This window comes from Thunnus thynnus, chromosome 19 (assembly GCF_963924715.1).
Source record: "Thunnus thynnus chromosome 19, fThuThy2.1, whole genome shotgun sequence".
Taxonomy (NCBI): domain Eukaryota; kingdom Metazoa; phylum Chordata; class Actinopteri; order Scombriformes; family Scombridae; genus Thunnus; species Thunnus thynnus.
This window is the reverse complement of record NC_089535.1, coordinates 9,505,101-9,524,545: the sequence shown is the minus strand read 5'-3', so window position 1 is coordinate 9,524,545 and position 19,445 is coordinate 9,505,101. Positions and strand designations below refer to the sequence as shown.

The 19,445-nt window shown below is 40.2% G+C and overlaps 1 protein-coding gene across 1 annotated transcript in view; it reads right to left on the bottom strand.

Annotated features, from left to right (window-relative positions):
• The window catches only part of lamc3 (laminin, gamma 3), a 107,352-nt gene that overhangs the window by 18,066 nt on the left and 69,841 nt on the right, over positions 1-19,445 (bottom strand). Inside the window, exons 11-12 of the mRNA XM_067574284.1 lie at positions 14,683-14,792; positions 11,951-12,178 (exon numbers count right to left, since the gene is read on the bottom strand). Of these exons, the coding sequence (XP_067430385.1) occupies positions 11,951-12,178; positions 14,683-14,792 (338 nt within the window). The remainder of the gene's footprint in view (positions 1-11,950; positions 12,179-14,682; positions 14,793-19,445) is intronic.

The window sequence follows — 19,445 nt, the reverse complement described above, 5'->3', positions numbered from 1 at the left end:
TAATATAATGTGACCCTGAATAAAGCTTACAAAAGAACACAAAGTAATAAGTGTTAACACTGCTGGAAAACCGCAAAGGAAAAAAAAAAGCAACGGCTAGAATACTTACATACTTCAATTCATCATAAAATCACACTGAGCAGACATTCATCTTTGAATCAACATTTATGCCTTTTACACTGTAACAAAATAATAGCTGCTTCTGTGTTGCTGTGCGCAACTGCAAGGAGATATTTAGCATTCCTGCTGCAGTGCATGATGTTTTGCTCTTAATATGCACTGAGCGTCTGGATATCACAGGACCCTACAATAATTTGAATCATTTTTAAAATTTCAAAGTTTTTCAAATGACTCAGGCAATGCGTTGACAACAATAATTGCGCTGATTTTCTAGAGAACACCAATAAGATCTTGATGCATAGCAAATAATCTGCGGGCATGCGATTTTACAGAGTCCTCATTAAAATTTCCCATCACTCCCTCATAGCCTACGGTGTGATTCAGTGAGAAGCTCTTCGTTGTGCATTTTTAAATCAGCTCACACCACTGAATATTGGAGTAAAGAAATTCTTGCCTCTAGATATGGGGTCACTGCAACCAATGTCTCCCATCACTAAATAAAGCCCTGTTAACTTCAGACCTGTCAAGTATATGAGATAGAATAACGGCTGCAAGTCTAAATTGATCACATATCCATTAGGGGGAACAATTATCCCTTTGCCTGATGAAGTGTAGACTTCTGGGTAAAAATCATTAGTTCTTCGGTGAGGTGAGGTGAATAATACATGACTTCCAAGCATGTAATGCCAGTCATTTAAACAAAGTATTTAGTAATAATGATTGTTCCTAGCATAAAGAAGTGAATCTTTCTTGAATTTCACAAGTCATTACAATGACATTGATGGTGTGCAGTGTCAATCCCCAATGAGCCATTGTAAATTTAATGGCAGCAGAAATGTGCTGACTTTACTGAGTGTGAAGATGACTGAGCGTGATATGAGGCAGAGGAGTCGCTGAGGGCCTCCTCGACGCTATTATCATTCCGTCGGCTCCTCGGAAAAAGCTAACGGCACGCATCACAAACTCAAACTGTCGATGAACGGCGGGATCGCTTTTCACATGGTATTCTTAATCATTGCGCTAATCATCATTACTTCATAACATCCTTGCAGAATAATTTTGATCTATGAATCAATGAGTGTTCATTCAGCCTTCAGATATCTGTAAGGCTCCTTGTGGAGCTGCATACTTCGAATCCTTTGACAAATCCTCACAATCCCACCATTCTGCTTTCGTCCTCTTGTATTCCTCCCCTTTTAGCTATGGAGCACTACACTTCAGTGCTCCGCTCTCTGCCTGAACTCTGCTTGTCTGTTCTCTGATGGCAAAGCAATATATCTGTATGGGAAACAAGCAGTCTGGATCTTTTTTTTTTTTTTTTTTATCAAGAGAGCTCCTTTGTACCAGCGCTCATTCTACCTGTACCTCATCCTTCCACTCTGCTCCTCATTGTACTCCCTCTCTACAGAAATACGCACACATCCAGGACTAATGCACTTCATTAAGAAAGCCACTTGTGGAGGATAGGAATACATTAGAATACATCACTGTATGATATTCACAGTGGCATGGACTTCCACTGCAGAACCAATGACAGACTGGCAGCTTTGCCACCTACCTTTTTTCCACATTTCTCCTATTCAGTGTGTTTATACTTGTGCGTCATTCAGTGTTCACCTCAAAGTGCGATGAGTAGCTCTTCCAGAGATAGCGGTTATCTTTGTTTGCAGTAGCTTGTAATAGATTCAACACCAGAATTAGATAAAAAAAAAAAGTGGCAAAGAAAATCTTAGAAGAAATGGATTTTAAATGAGTATACTGTTGTGCAGTAGAAGATCAAAGCAAGTCTCCTGTTAATACATTCTCACCCCCCTAAATCTCTATATTTATTTATTGACCAAATTGAGTTTCTTAAGATCATCGCATGTCTTTCTGCACCATCTTGGGAGGTCTTTCTGAAAGAGAAGGGCAATGTGTGCGGTCTTTAATGACGTGAGAGCCCAGAAATACAAGTGAAACATGAGTTCAAAGCAACATGTGGCTGTGTGAGTTCAGGTTTTTCTTTGCTCCACAGTGACAAATACCTTACAAATGTAAAAACTGTAGCAAAATAATTACGGACTAAAACATAAGATTGCTTCTTTCTATTTCTTTTCTGCATTATATAAACACATGTCATGAATATGAGCTTTTCAAGACCTCTGTATTTTCCAGAAGGCTTGTCTCTTTAGCCCAATGGAACATTAAAAAGCTTTAGGCCAAGGAAATCTTGTTACTAATGCATGTGAACACTCAGTTTTAATGAAGGAGAGAAGGAAACAAAACAGAAAGAGAGAAAATTTTGTCAGCTCTAAGGCCTCAGGGGTAGAAGTTGGGGTAAATCTGCTGCAAGACTGTTTGATGGCGATGTTGCTCTCTAATTTAACACAGATATGCTGCCAGCGCCTGCTGCAGATGTGGTTTGTCATTGGGGTCTGAATGAGTGGACTGCTGCACAGGAAAGAGGCAGGATGTTGAAGGAATAGAGGAGGGGCTTTATATTCTGTCCACCCCCATACATAATGTGTGCAATACGGATAATTGAGGAAATATGCTTTGTCATACTGCAACTGAGGAAAATAACTCTATACACAAAACATCAATTCCTGTTTTGTGTAGAGAGGCTGGCAGCCAAATTGTTATGGCCAAGGCCTTAAGGTAGCAGGGATGGGAACTCTCAGTGGCTGTAGCTCATGTTGCTGTAGTCTGGGTCTCTTTTGTTTTAGAGGAGTTGGATAAACCATGTACTGTGTGTTTTACTCTGATCAATTCAATTTGCTCAGTAGACACAGCAAGTTGCTAAATAATTATCCTAGATTGATTATAATTAAATATCTTGTGCATTTACTTAATTCATTTAACAAGGGTGACTAAATTCCATTTGTGACATGGCATAAGGCAGAGATGAAGATATTTCTTTTCTGTCTTTTTACCCATTCTAGCGGAACAGCTCCTAAGATGGCAATGTTGGTTGGTCAAAATATCTCAACTTTAGACTGAAATATCAACAGTTTCAGATGAATTGCGTTTTTTCTGACATTCAAAGTTCCCAGAGAATGAATCCTAATGTCTTTGATGATCCACTGACTCTTCTTCTATTGCCACCGGCAGGTCAAAGTTCCCTTATCCTGTGAAATATATCAAAATATACTTGATGGATTGGCCTGAACGATGGTGCCTATTTATGGTTCCTAGATGATGGATCTTACTGACTGCTGATCTCCTGCCTTTACCTCTAGTGCTACCATGAAGTTGATATTTTTGTTTTTTGGAGAAATATCTCAACAACTATTGGATGGATTGCCATAAAATGTGGTTCAGACATTCATCATGCCCCCCTCAGGATGAACTGCAATAACTGTGGTGACCCCTTCACTTTTCATTTGGTGCCATCATCAGGTCAGAATTTCAGTTTGTCCAATACTTTAGTACATAACCAAATACCTGCAGAAATAGACATTCTCATCAGCCTCAGCTGTACATTGTGTTTAGTGCTAATTAGCAAATGTTATTATGCTAAATCACAAAAAGCATGCTATGCACACTAAACTAAAATGCTGAAAATGGTAAACATTATACTTGCCAAATGTCAGCATGTTAATATTGTAATTGAAAGCAAGTTAGCTGATGTTAGCATTGAACATAAGCTTCTGTGCCTACATGCAGCCTTACAGACCTGCTAGCATGACTTTAGACTTTTAGTATTGTTTAATTTTTAAAAAAAATCAGTAACCATACTACTGTAAGTGGTCAAAAGAATGTGAGTTGAGCCTGTCAATAAAGATACAGATGTAGAGTGAAGTGTCTTAATTGGGATCATCTGTCTCACTGCCCTTTCCCCATTGTCATCGGCAATAAGCATATTGCTACATAATAAAATTTTATCATCACACAAAACACAATAGCAGGTGCACTTTAATTAGATAATTTTCAGGTTCACAGACAGACAATCAAAGGCAAAATTGGTGCTTTCTGCTTCAGTTAACCAAACCGAGGGAGTCATTTGATGAATTTTCTTTTATCCTTATCAATGACATATTAATACTGAAAAAAACACATATTAATTAGGATTAATGTGTACATTTGTGTAATGTGATGCACTTGAAAGCAAAGGTGCAGTGTGTAGGATTGCAGATTGCAACCGATTGAATACCCCTCCCCTTCCAAGAAAGTAGGAGAATCTACGGTGGCTGCGAAAAACGAAAAACGCAAAAGGCTCTCTCTAGAGCCAGTGTCTGGTTTGCCTGTTCTGGGCTACTGTAGAAACATGGTGGTGCAACATGGCAGGCTCTATGGAAGAAGACCCGCTCCCTATGTAGATATAAAGGGCTCATTCTAAGATAATGAAAACACAATGATTCTTATTTTAATGGGATTATACACTAATTAAAACTAATTAATACTTAAAAATATTATATTCCATTTCGGCCAAGTCCGTTCCACTCGATGCCAGTAAATTCTACACACTGCACCTTTAAATTTGAAGTGATCTATTTGTGTCTATAGATCTGTGCAGTGCATCCACAGACAGACTGAAATATTATTATTTGCTCAATACATAGACTTCAAGTAAATAGGTTTTCACCACTTATTTTACTATAATCTCTACAGTCTTGCTACAGTCTTGTGCCTATGAAGAAGGCCAGTCATAGTACGCCGCACTCTGCTGGCCACAAGTACCTGGATGCATCATCTTCTCCACCAACCCCAGAATAAATAAGGTCTTTCTGTTCCTTGTTCTGTTTCATAACAGCATATGCTTATGTCTCACTTTGACATTTGTGCGGGGCCAAATTTTTGAATAATGCACAGTGGTTTTGCATAGCTAAATGTCACACCCACTGCAGTCTGGTGAAGGAGGATGGGAAAGAGAAGCTTTTTTTTTCGGTCTTGGTCTGTGAAGGGGAATGGACCACCAGGGGCTCCTGCAGCGAAACACACTGAAGTTGGCCTAATAAAGGCCATCACCCAGAGTACCTGTCCCATTGCATCAATTAGAGTGCAGATGAAGAAATGACCAAACATGCTGCTCACACTCATTAGAAAGCTGGTTTAAAATGGAGGATATTGTGAGTCAGTGTTTACCAACAAAAGTCCACCTTAGAATGAGACAGAGCAAGCCAGGGCGTACATTTCTCAAATGCCTGTTTAAATGCCATCTTCAGCTCTCTAAGGTCATTAGTTAGAAAAATCTATGGGAGAAAGTTGAGGCAGACAAACTGATAGAGAGCGAAGCTGGCTCCAGTGCTGGCTTATTCAACCCCCTAATCTCTCTGGTGGGCTGTATTTGTTGCAGGCTAAGCCCTGAGATGCCTGGCCTGTATCAGCATGATGGGATATGAGGAGAGACAGTGAGGGAAAAGGAAGTGAGAAAGAGCAAAAAAGACAGATGTAGTCAGTTAGAATAAATCTTACCATGTAATTTCTCCTGCTGATCCTATTCAGCACGCTTTACTTATCTCCTCACTACCAGCACATTTATTTTACACAAAAATAAACAGAAAAATAAACAATGTGCACACTCTGTCTGCCTGCCTTGCTTTCCAGTCACACTGTCAGAGATTACTGATTTGAAAAGGTTTCAACCTTTCCCTTGATGAAATTAGTTCAGACAAGGAAAACTTAGCACAACCAACCTGGTGTATTGCCAAAATGTATGAAAATGAGGAAGTTTCCCCTGCCTAAAAACAGCCGATAAGACGATAAGAAAAGAACACCTCTTGAAAACAACAATGCACTCTATTTTACAGAGAAAACACAAAGAAAGTGTTAGCATTGTTGTGGTTTAGTGATAAAAAATATAAATAGACGGAATTAGATATTAGATTAGATAGATAGGATTTTTTTAAAAAGGAACATTTGAGATGTTATACAGTTAAAGGGACACTCCTGCAAATGTGTTGCTCTTCCATAAAGTTGGAGGACATGCAAGAGATGGATTATACAAGACTCACACTGTGAGGCACAGCTTTGCTTTGAGCTAAATGCTAACATCAGCATGCTGACATGCTCGCAATGACAATGCTAACATGCTGATGTAAGCGTGTTGGCATGTATGTTGTCATGTTCACCATCTTAGTTTAGCATGTTAGCATGCAAACATTTGCTATTTAGCACTAAACACAAAGCACAGCTGAAGCTGTATTGGACAAAGAAAAATTTCGACTTGATGATGGTCCTAGATGAAAAGTTAGGGGATGACAAAAGTTGTTACAATTCATCCTGAGACGGGCATGACATTTCATGGCAGTCCATCCTATAGTTGTGAAGATATTTTACACAAAACCACATGTCAATGTCATGGTGGCACTAGAGAAAAAGTCAGAGGAGCGCCAAAGTTAGTAAGACTCATCCTTAGGGAAAACCTGTCGAAAATGTCATGGCAATCCATCCAATAGTTGTTGGGATATATGAGTCTGGACTAAAGTGGTTGACGTGTAGACTGAAATTGCCATCCTTAAGGCCACACTCCTACATGACTAAAAAGATATGGTCCAAATCAAATCAGCAGAGGCCAAGATATCCTGACTTTAAGTTAGTGTAGATCCTACACTTCCCATAATGCAAGGAGATATCTTTTTCACTAGACCCCTCCCTGCCTGGTAAAAATCCCATGTCTTTCAAATTCATGCCTCCAGAATGTAACTCAGGTTCTCTGCAAAATATCTGAAGTCCCCAAGCCTAACACTGTCACTTGGGTTATTTCCTCACATTTCAAAAACCCCCTCTACAGCCACATATGTCATTATAAAACTATTTTCACAGGTTGAGTAGTATTCCCTGTGTGTAGTTGTTCAGACACAGACAACCTCCCTCAGATGGCACTGTTCTCTGAAGATGTACTGTAGGTATGTGGTCCACCATGAAAGACTAACACAGGACTATTAGGGACTGGGGCAAATAGAGGAGCACTAATAAAGCACCCCAACACTCCATATTCAGCACAGACTACAGTGTTGAGAGCATCATGTGTTTCCTTTGTTTAGATGATTAATGAGCACTCCTCTACAGTGTGGGCTGCAGAGAAAATTGAGCGTCTCCATTACAACCATCTCTCTCTTTCCTCAACACCCTCACTTAAGCTAATAAATTATGGCCTCTACCCAATTTTATGGATGGTGTGTACGCAATTAACAGATGGAGTGTATGCATACAGAGATGTGTGTGTACAAACTGTATAGAAGCATGTCCAGTCCGGTGAAATGGAAGTATGTCAAAAACTGTGGAAACTCATGCACACACACATTGTTTTTTAAATCTGAAGGACATATGTTTGACATCATCAGCCCCCCCAGCACCAGGGCTCGACAGAAATTGCAATTTGCTCGTTCCACCGCAAATATTAACATTTCCAATCTGTTGTGTTGCGCTACAGCAAACAGAACCGACACGACTCAGAGAGTGTTAATAAATCATGATTATGAAGCACCATTGGCTGCAGCTTCCCTCGGCAGCCAGTGAATAAACTCTATCCCAGTTCTGTCTGTGGGCACACCCTGCATGATGATACAAGTCGTTAGGTAATTATACAGCAATTAAGATTCTGATAGGAGAAACAGCAGGTTGGTCTGCCCTCCTGGTGACAAATGATGAACAGGGTGTCTCTAATCGACTTACTTTGATAGTTCCCCTTGACCTGAACTTATAGATTTATGGAGAGCTTCTGCTGTTTGTTTGCTTCTTTTTTTTTTTTTAAAGACAAGCCAGAAGGCCTTCAGAAGAAGATGATGAGCCATCATCATCCATTTGAAATAGAAAAGCTTATTTCAACTAGCATCCTTTCCTAATATTCTGCTAATGCTATTTAACCCAAGAGCTTTATGCCAAAGGACACAGCACACCAGGGATTCTTGATCCATGACTCAGAGGACACATCTTATTCCATATTTAACACTCTTTCATCATTTGCATGTCACTTGTGTAAATATTTTTAAAAATCTCAAAAAGAATATGTGTGTACATGTGCGTGTGTGCATGTGCATAATAAATAAGACTATCTAAAGCTATGCTAACATGGCCACAGTGACAATGCTTACATGTCGATACTAAGCAGGAGTAATCTTTACCATGACTACCATCTTAGTTTAGCATCTAAGCATGCTAACAATTGGTTATTAGCATTAAACACAAAGTACACAAAGTTCAGTGTTAATTAATCGTGTTCAGTTTTGAAAGTATTTAATCATAAACCAAAATTGTGGGTAAATATTGGATGAAAAGTCACTGGACGAAAAGCCAAAGGATCAACGAAGTCATTAAAATTCATCCAGGAGGGATTCATGAATTTGTGTTCCAAATTTTATGGCAAGCCATCCCATAATTGTTGAGATATTTCACTTAAAACCACAAATGTGCATCTCATAGCAGCACTAGAGGAAAAGTCAGGAGATCTCCTGGGAACCATGAATGTCTGTACAAACATTTGTGCCAACTCATAAAGTAGATGTTGAAATAGTTCACAAAATAAATGAAGACTTTTACCTGCTGGTGGCGCTAAAAGAGAAGTGAGGGAGTCATCAGGAATCCTCTGAGGACCATGAATGTCTGCACAAAATGTCCAATGTGGACAAACCAACCAACAGACGTAGAGCCACGCCACTAGCATGGCTATAAATCTACAAAGTCTGTGGGGACTTAGGCGTTAACTAAATGGTGCTAAATGGTGCAAAGTTCAACCTGCTGAGTGTAAACCAAACCCACTTTGATGTTAAACAGTGTCAAACAGGTTCATTAATAATTAATGGGGTTTTCCTTCCAACAACTCAGAACACAAGCACATTCGTGTTTGGACTGCACAGAAATCTTTCCTCTACCCTCTGACACTTTAAATCTTTATAAGAAACAAGCAAAATCAACTCACTCTTCAGTTTTTATTCAGGTTCTCACCACTTTTTCCTCTCACATCTGCTCTCAGATTTAAGTTGAAGCTATTGTTGGCACCGAATCCTGTTCTACATAACAATACTTACAAATGACACGCCGCATGAAAGAACAGGGTGATATTAACACAAATGAAATATATATATATATATATACATATATATATATATATATATATATATATATATGAAAGACAGGAAGATATACTGTACGGGGAGTTGAGGACGCTAAAAACAAAGTCAAGGTGACTGGAGAGAGCAGGTGCAATCCTAGCTAACAGGAAGAAGGAAGCAGAAGACAGCAAGAGGCTGACTAGGGAGTCAGGGGAACAAGAGGAGGCAGATAGAGGGAGCAGAGAGAACAAGTGTGTGTGTGAAAGAGAGAGAGAGAGAGACATCCAGATTGAGAAGAGACATAAGAGACACAGGAAATCTGCAAGCAAATTAGACATCATTAGCCAAGAGGCAGTTAACAAGTCTAATTAGGGGGGAGGCAGGCAGGCAGTGATACCAGACTTGCTTCCGGACCTCAGACACACACACAGTCATATAAACACACACACAGCCACAAACATAACAGACACTCACAGCCAAAGCTTCAGGCATCTCCTAACTAGGTCAGATCTCTGAGACTTTAAGTCTGAGGGTAGGAGGGAGCGATAGAGAGAGAAGAGGAAGAGAGAGAGAGAGAGATTGAGGAGATTGAGAAAAGATAAAAGATGGAGGGTGGAACCTTGGATGGGATAGTTGTCTGCTTTTGGATGAGACGGAGTGAGTTGTTTAAAGCTGCGAGAGTGAGAAGACTCTGGGAGAAAAAGAAAGAGTGCATATAGTACACAATCACTCACACGCATAAATAAATAACTGCATAGAGGTTGACTTGTTTACCCACCCAACAGCTGCTGTTTTACTCCTGTCATTTATGGGACGTTGAGTTTAGGATATGAATCTGAAAAAGTATTGTAGCTGCTGTTATTACCTCCCATAATAAAGTCCGGTGCATTAAACACACACTTCCAGTTTAGTTAGTATTATAAAGATTAGTTGTGTGAAATGAGGATATTGCTGTATTAATACAGCCATCCAGTTCTCAGTTTGACTGATAGCTTGCCAATCCTCCTGAGGGATGGCTGAGTTATATTCCCTTGAAGCAATGATGACTGAATGTCAGTTCTAGAAAGATAGACAAATGCTTCAGTCGAACAGCCTGCATCTCTTTCTGTTCCCTCTGCTCTCTCAGAGGCACAGTGACAGAAAATATTGTCTCAACAACCTCTGATGATCCCTCATCTCATGTAACACTGGCTGGTTCAGAGGAATGGCTTCATTGCCTAACTATCAACTTGGATCAGTTTTATATTCTATAGGAGAACTATACTGTTCTGTTTAACAATGAGCAAAGAGTTTTGCCATAGCCAGAACAACAACTTGAGTCTTATAAGTATGGTGAAACTGTTCTTTTTTACAACCTGTAGTAACCTAAGGGCATTTTCAAACCTGTGCTGTTTAGTCCAATTGAATGAGACTCTTTCGTTTTCCCCCTTAGTAGGATGTGTTTGGGCAGGTCTGAACACAGCAATCATACTCAGGGGCAGACCAAAACAAGACCCGTTGAGGATTGTTTTTTTGTCGTAGTCATCCGACCTCAATCTGACCCAGCTGTTAGGCCAGGTGTGCTTTGCATACTGGGATGTAAATGAGCAAAATCAACAGTTGCCAGCAGCTAGCCGGAGGGTGAATCGAGGTCCGAAAAAATGCTGGTTTTGGCCAGAGGACCTTCTTCAGGACCTTCTTCCTGTGTTTATGTTCTCGCTCCTGCCCCAGACACATCTGACCAATAAGCAAAGTGAATATTCTCCAGTGGCTTGTAGCGATGCACTTTGGTTCACTTGAGTTTTTCTCTGTGAGAAAAGAAACCGAACCCAGGGAAAAATGCACCAAGTTTACCAACTAGTCCACTGTGGACCAGAACAAACAAACCATAAATTTGAAAACGCCCTAAGACTCTTACATAATGCAGTAAAGTAAATGAAACATGATCATTCTGGTTTACTTAAAAATACTATAGTGATGTATTTTTGTACTTGCATAAAGTTGGGGCACTTGCAAGAGACAGATAATAAATTAAATGTCACAGCTGATGCAGCTAAGGCAGAGATTTTCTGACTTTTAGTCCCTAATATGGGTCAATCTCTAAAAATGCTGAATCCCATACACTTCTCATAATGCAACTTGTTAGCAATCTTCCATTATGCAGTGTTCACATGATATAGAATGGATGGCAGAGATGCAAAAGAGTCTTCTGCTTATGAATTGTGAGCAGTCGTGTCATTGGACAGCTCAACATGGTTGTATGATCAGAGAGTTAGTCACAAGGTTAGAAATACTGTGCACAATATCCATTTAAGTTTAGTGTAATTATCTTTAACAACAGACTGGCTGATACGAGGCATCTATGTTTGTTTGGTTTTCAGGCGCTTCGGTCGCCAATTTGTGCCAATTTGGATATATCTAAGTTTCTTGCTTGTAATTACAAGTTTGAAACTGGTGATTACAATTACACCGATATGACATGAATGCGGTTTCAGACAATCCCCCCACCTCTTTCAAACTCCAAGCCCCCAGTTTCTGTTATTTGTAGTCTCCAAGCATAAACTGAGATACTTAAGTTATCTTCTCAAACTTGACAAAGCTCCTCCAAAGCCACATAAAGCTTTATACAGCTGTTTTGACAAGCTCTGCACTACTCCCTGTGACTAGTAAATTGAAAACTCATGGCGTTCCCCTTTAAGTATAAACGTTCTGCACATGATTTATGAATTCACCTTTTTCAGGCCTTTTAGACTTTTCTACTTCAGCAGGAGTCACTGTCTTCACTGTCAGTGAAGCGGCACTGAAATCATCATGCCTTCCTGACATTTTATCATTTGAACACAGTTATGTAAATGCAGGGAATACGTTTCATGTATTACCTGTCTCCGGATGACACGTTCCATGCTGGTGGCAATTGCATGGCACACATGTTGAGAGAGGCCCTCCACCAGGGATTTCCCTGGTGAATCCCTGGGCACAGCGCTCACAAAACTGGCCAGCAAAACCCGGGGGACAGGAACAAGATTCCACCCATGGGGCAGGAGGACTTGCTGGTTCAGAGGAGATGAAAGCTGAGGTCAGAGTTACTCCTGCGAGCTGCGATGTGTCTAGAGGGAAAGGAAGAGAAAAGACGATAACAGTGCTTTGTCATAAAAGTGATGCTTACAAAGGTTAGTAGTAAAGTGATAATTGTTGCCTTAGAGGCATATTAAAGTGTTTGGGACACATGCTTTTCTCTGGAATAAGGTATATGTATGTGTTAGTGTGTGTGTGTGTGTGTGTATGTGCGTGGTGCTCTGTATCTCGTTAAGAAGTTGGTTATTAGCATTTGTTGCAGTGCTGTCCCTCCCTCCCTGTCTCATTACAGGTTCTGGCCTGTGTTTACAGTTAACAGACTGACACACACACACACACACACACACATAAACATGCACACACGCAATAACAGATTCATCCACCCACGCGCTCGTAAATGCCACACTTAATGCTCACTTGCACACGCACGTGTGCACACATGCGCCCACACACGTACGTACACTCGTCACCCAAGGAATCTTTGATATAGCAAATGAATAAATCACTGCAGCAGAGCAAGACGAGAAGAAAAGGAGACAGGAGACTTGGTGGAGGTATGTCAGACGTGCAGTTCCTGTGGGGTTTCAGGATCCCTCTCTCCTCTCATGAATAGTGATGGAAGCAGGCCATCCTGAACCAAATCCCTTTCACCCTTTAGTCTCAAATCCACAGCCACTGAACACAAAATTACTTTTGTTCCTGCTCCATTACTGTGTCTGCTCTCACTGAAGACACATGGTTCAAATAGATAGATAGACAGATAGATAGACAGATATATAGATGCTGTACACGTATGAGCATGTAGCTTTGTCAGATCAGAAATAAACCAAGTGTGAATGAGCAGCTGCATAATGAGGGAAATCTGAGTGGAAGAAACAGTGAGGGGTGAGAAAGTGGAAGAACTAGAGGAGAGGATGGACCCTGACTTCTAACAAGTTATGATCCAACCATTCCTTCAGCGGTGTTGAAACCCAGTACATTTGCACCTCTGAGGGATAATCAGCGGGCATGCCTGTCCTCCTCCTCCATTACTCGCCTTAGCCTCTACCCTTTACTCCCTTCTACCTCCTGAATTATACTGGCTCATTCAATGGGGGAAAATGTGCAATTAAAACAGTTTTCAAACATTGAACCTTATATTTCAATTAATTAAAAACATTCCATTTCAAGTCATGCTTTGCAAGCTCTCTCCATCAATCTTTTTTTCCAAGAAGACTGTCAGAACAGTTGAAATTTTAATTCCCTTGAATAGCTTACTGCAGCCCCGAGGACTGTGACAATTTAGACCACTTTAGGTATCTGTACATTAAGCCATTAGACCATTGATTTCTCATAAACTTCCAATATAGCTATGCTCTCTGTTCAAAACTCAATTTTTCTGGCAGAGAAAATGAAAGGCCTTTACTGTGGCTGCTGTCAAAGCGTACCTTTATAGTCAAAAGACAATACTGTCATTAAAATAATACAGTTCTGTTATAAGAGACTCTCTCTGGTGCAGAGAGAAATTTAAAGAGTAAAGGAGAATGAGAGGGGGAGAGGAGAAAGATGAGAGGGAAGCTTTATGGGATTTTGATATTAAAGTTTGCCGCGCAGCCTGCAGCAATAAGGCACTTCTAATGCTGTTTGAGAATGAGTTTGAGACCTAACACAAATCATTAACAGAGTTTCTCCCCCCGTGATGTGTAATAGATGCAGTGCAAACTGTGTGCTTGACTTTGTTTGCACATTCATGTGGGTGGATGGCTACAGGAAACAGTTTGATGGAATATGCATGACTGCGCTTCTGTTTCTGTGTGCACAAACTTCTGTGCCAGTCTTTTTGCATGCCCAAGTGCATGTGGAACCACACAATAAGTGTGTCACAATGCCTGCACTGAGCAACTAATTAAAATGGTGTAAGTAAGTGTGAGGGAGCTTGGTGATTTTGGCCAGCTGTTCTGTCTTCTTGGTGCTCTAATCTGCCGTAATGCCTCTCAGATCCTGCCTGCACTTTACAATACAGACTATTAGATAGAGAGAGAGGAAAGACATGATACAAATAAAAGGAGGATTTGAAGAACTAGTTATCAACATCTGGGAATAACTGTCCCGTTTTTCGCTGAGCCAGATTTGGAACAGTTGAACTACTCCCTGAATACTAACACTGACATGGTTTTAGCAACTATCTTTGGTGCAGATTTAACAATTTATACCGCTGTGTGATGAAAATGTATTTTTCATTAACAAAAATGTGGAAGTTTTGGAGTCTTTCACATGACATTTCGCTGGTATCAGTTGTAAATTGCAGTGCATTTGGAAACAATATTACATAATATTTATTTTGCACTGGAATGCATAAATGCACTCCCAGATATACAGGCATACATAACCATTTTCATAAGGTATGTCACACCGCACTGTGCAAAAGTCAGTAATATTACGGTACATTAGGTATGTTTGTTTTTCAGTGCAATGCAATCTAAAGTATAAATGAAAGAAAAAACAAAGTAGAGCATATAGAGAATAGCAATGTTTCTGTACACATACAAACACTTACAGTTCTGTCCTCCAGCATTGCTGATTTTGATAGCTGTCAGGTTGTAAAGGAGACGTTGGAACTCAAAGGCAGACAGTTGAGGTTTAAAGCTCATCTCATTTTCATGAAGCCTGCGAAAACAAAAGACAAAAAAAAACACATTTTGTTTGTGTGATGCATTCAGTCCTAGCAAACTATGATTAAACACCAAATATGTTTTTAATCACATTTTAGAGCTACAAAAATCCGAACCGAGTGGTTGTAAAAGCGTATTAATTAATCTTCATAACTAAGAGGATAACAAATGCCCTGCCAAATATGTGCTTGACATTTAAAGCAATCTGCAGCACTACCAGAACACACATGCAGTGCAAAGAAAAAATGTAGATGCGCTGACTTCAGCACATATTCAGGGTCTTGGTCATTGTGTTTTTCCATCTGTTGAAGGACGATCTGCAAAGACTGCACAGTTGACATCTGCCTATTTTACTTCAGGTACCGTGCACTCTTTCCATCACGAAGACAGGTGCTGTGTCAGCTCAACACGGGTGATGTTGTGTTACAAAAATGTCCCCTGCTTTCTTGTAAAGGTCCCAAAGGCGACAAGCAGCAACATGAAGGAATACATAATATTCATAGACATTTGTAGAAAACACAAACCATTAATATGTACTCAAGTGTCTCTGACTTTTTAATAAGCATTCAAATCTGCAGTTACAAAAGTCAATAAGGTGTTAATAAATGGATTTTCTCCCAGGTGCTCTGCAGCCTTTTCCAGATGGTTAGAGTTAAATGGTCCATTAGGATTTTCCTGATGAATTAACAATAAATAACCAGGGACTTACTAAGCTATGTGATGGGTTGTCATGGAATTTTGTACACATATTCATGATATTCAGAGGATGAATCCTAATGACTTAGATGACCTTGTGACTATTCCTCTAGTGTCCCTAGAAGGTCAAAAATTTCACTTATCCAATTAAATATCTCAACATCCAACAGATGGATTAGCACAAAGTTGTTATCTGACTTTATCTAACAGCATCATCAGGTTAAAATGAGTCCAGTACTTTTGTTTGATACCAAATATCTGAAAAACTAATGACATTCCCATCAGTCTACTTTTTTATTCCATTGTGGAATTTTTGAGGGCCCTGTATAGAAAATAAATTAGTACAGTACAGTGCACTAGGGAGTGATTTTGGACATAGCCATGGTAAAGATTATACCTGCCAAACATCAACATGTTAGCACTGACATTGTGAGCATGTTTTGTTTATGTTAGCATTTAGCCCAAAGCAATGCTGTGTCTAAACGTAAAGCCTCATGGAGCTGGTAGCTTGGCTGTAGACTCTTGTTTAAGTATTAATAAAGGTATTTTCCATGACACATAAACCCCTTTTATGAAGGGCATCTTTTTAAAAGGTTATATTTATAATTATTATGTATGAATTTGTCATTATGGGCAAGAATCTTCAAAAAAATAAAGTACAAAACCTCTAGTTTGTTGACAGTATCAGACTAAGTCAAGCCTTTCGTGTGTAAGAGTTTGATGGTCTCTATTTTATTATGTCAACTGATCTCAGCATGATACCGACTCAGTTTCAAAAGGCTTCATTTTGCATGTCCTCTGTCTTAGCATTCACATTTACAACTGAGCAAATGTCTGTGCATATATTTGTGTGTGTGTGCGCGCATTCCAGGCTTGCCACACAGACTTTCCATTGATGCGGCAGGTCCTTGTTCCCTGGCCTGACATGTAGCCACAGTAATAAAGAGAGGCAATTACAAACTGGGCCTCAAAGCCATGGTAATGGAGCTGGACATACAGCGATAAGCAGAGTGTGCATGAAAGTGAACAAACTCCCAGTCATGCTTTCCCTATGGAGCGTCAGTGTCCCTTTTAATCAGCACCAAGCAGAGCGCAGAGAGCCACACTGTAATTAAGCCTGCTCCACTGAGGATGAGAGGAGATCATCGGGAGAGAAAAGCCCAAAAGAACGCTGGACACACACACACACAGACACACACACACACACGCATACAGACACACACCCTTAGAGAAAGCATAGAGATAGAGATACAAGGTGAGCGAGAGAACAAGACTAACGGTGTGTGAGGTGAGGTAGGGAGAAGGAGAAGGAGACAAATGATAGAGTATTGCGTGGATAAGTAAGCATGTAATGGTTATAAATAAAGATTAGTTACACAATTAAAACATGTATGTGTTAGCATATTCTAATAGCATATTCTGGTGTGCCAATCTGCCTCTGAAAAAGAAAACATTTTAATCAGATTGCCCATGAATAAATCATAAATAAATCATAGGTTTACCCACGCACAGAGTTATTCCACATTACTCGTTGATTTGCTCAGACACGTATAGCAAAAAAAAAAAACTATTTTGGCAGCAAAGTCTGCTTTCTGTTCAATAGATTTAGCTGGCCCTGATCTATGATCAAAGTCAGAGTATTTTCAAAACACGACAGAAATGAGCTCAGTGCCAGATGGACCACATGGCGTACTACTAGCACTCTGCTAGTAGTTTCTCTGCTGCAAATTGGCTCCTACCTGCATTTATATAAGCAGTTTCCTGAAACACTTCTTTTGGTGGTTCGAATATTGACTTACTTCTGGCACGTTTATCAGTCGATTATAAAAAGCATTGGCTGGGCATCTGAGGGAATTCCTTATGGTATGAACATATACATGCTTCAGACGTACACATACTGTACAGTGCTGCTACAAGTGAGCCAATAAAGCTCCCTGCCTATTGGTTTCAAGTGAACAGAAAGTGAACAGAGGGAAGATCACAGAGAGGAGTGGTTGCTACCTTATATAATCCATTCACCTCCTCCTCTCATCAAACCCGTCTGCTCGAATCCCTGTGCTTCCATAAAATTTCATCAGATTTTGAAATGGTCTTTGCACTGGGTGGAAACACACAGCCACTTAACAGGTTAACATACAATATTTATCCAGTTATGAATGCAGATGCTATCAGTCAAGAGAGATGTAGAGAGTGCACATTTCTACTCATGTTTATTTATGCCTCTGACATGTTTGGACATACTACATTCCCATTTAGCAAATGATGATTATTTTCTATGCATACGTTGGGTCTGATTGTTACAAATCACACTGCCAGATGGCTACATGAATCACTGTGTTTGTGTGCGAGCTGAAACTTGCACAAATTCTCAACATGTTTGCATGTGTGAGTGTGACACAGAGAGACAGAAAGAGACAGGGAGAGTATGGAGGAATGATGCAGGGCATGCAGTGAGGTGCATCTGTGCATGTACCTGAGAAGTATAATGAGATCTGTGGAGAACTTCTCCAGAGAGGAGCACTTAATGACAATCTCTGTCCCCCAAGCTCCAATGCATTTCAGAGAGGGAACCAAAGAGTTCTTTTAGCCAGAGCTCTTGGTGCTGGGGGAAACTCATTACTGGTGCGCAGTCACCAGAGAGAGCTGTGGAGAGGGTAGAAAGACACAAGCTGTGTCCCTGACGGAGCAGCCAATGAAGTCTGATGGAGCAGACAATGAAGGTGTGCTCTCCTGGACTTGAAAGCCAGGCTGAAACTGAGCCTCTGTCTCTTATAAACACGAGGAACCAAACTTGCAACGGATCCAACAGCTCCTCATCAACTTGTAAAATCAAGCATCATTCAATTATCGATCATTTATCAGCAGGAAGTAGGCCTCAAATGGTCAACAAAGTGCAAATAGTGTATAGTATATATATATATAACTTCCTGCTCTGTGGTTAACAACCTTCAAGGTTGCTGCAACAACAAACAGTGAATTTAAACCTGGCTTCCATTATTTTCATACTGTAGCATCCTTTTCCCTGGTCCAGTTCAAATGACGCCAGTGACTGATGACCTTCCTTGGTGGAAATAGAAATAAGATGTGCAATGCTTAATATTTCCAGATTATGAGTTCAAGAGTCCTGCCTGAATGGTCAGTCAAACAGCTGACCAGCGCAAAATATACTGTGAGATATTCAAAGAACGTCGTCCAAATTCCTCTGACAGCCTTTGAAAACATTGTCAGCTCAGGATGGGTAGCTGGGCAGCTTTCAAATAACTAAACCTACAACACTATAATTTGCGATTTTAGTGGGAGTTATGTATTGGAGATGCTTCTTTGTTTACCCATCTGCCCTGTACTTCTGTGCAGCATGTGTTGCCAGATGACCGTTGATGAGCGTAGGTTTTGATTTGTTCTCTGTACAGACCGGATGGTACCAAACCTGGCAACCTCACTGTGATGACAAGACTTCTACGCCTAGACTACGCCCAGCTGTTGCCCTGTAAGAAGAAGCTCCTAACTTCCCCTAAAACCACCTGCCTGAATTTGAGTTATCACTGTTTTATTACAACATTTCAGATGGTTTTGATATTTCTTCTTTTGGGGGAAAAATATACAAACTAGACAGGATACAGAGAGTTAACATGCAGCATATGCCTGCATAAATATGTAATAAAGCAACTTTATATGCAGAGTCAGTGAGTGAGATATTCTACACTGATACAAAGACAGGTTTAACCATCATCTTGCTAGTAATCCATCTTGCCTCTCTTTCCCATCACCTGATGTTCCAGTTGAAGAGCGCACCTCTACTTTTATCCACACCACTGAAACCAATTTCAACAAGACTGACTTGTCCTGTCAAATTCTGATTTTCATCATCTCCGACAACAGACTCCTGCCCAATCTGCTAACAATTTTATTGTGATTCTGGACAACCAACTTCTGAGTGAGACCTTCACTGCAA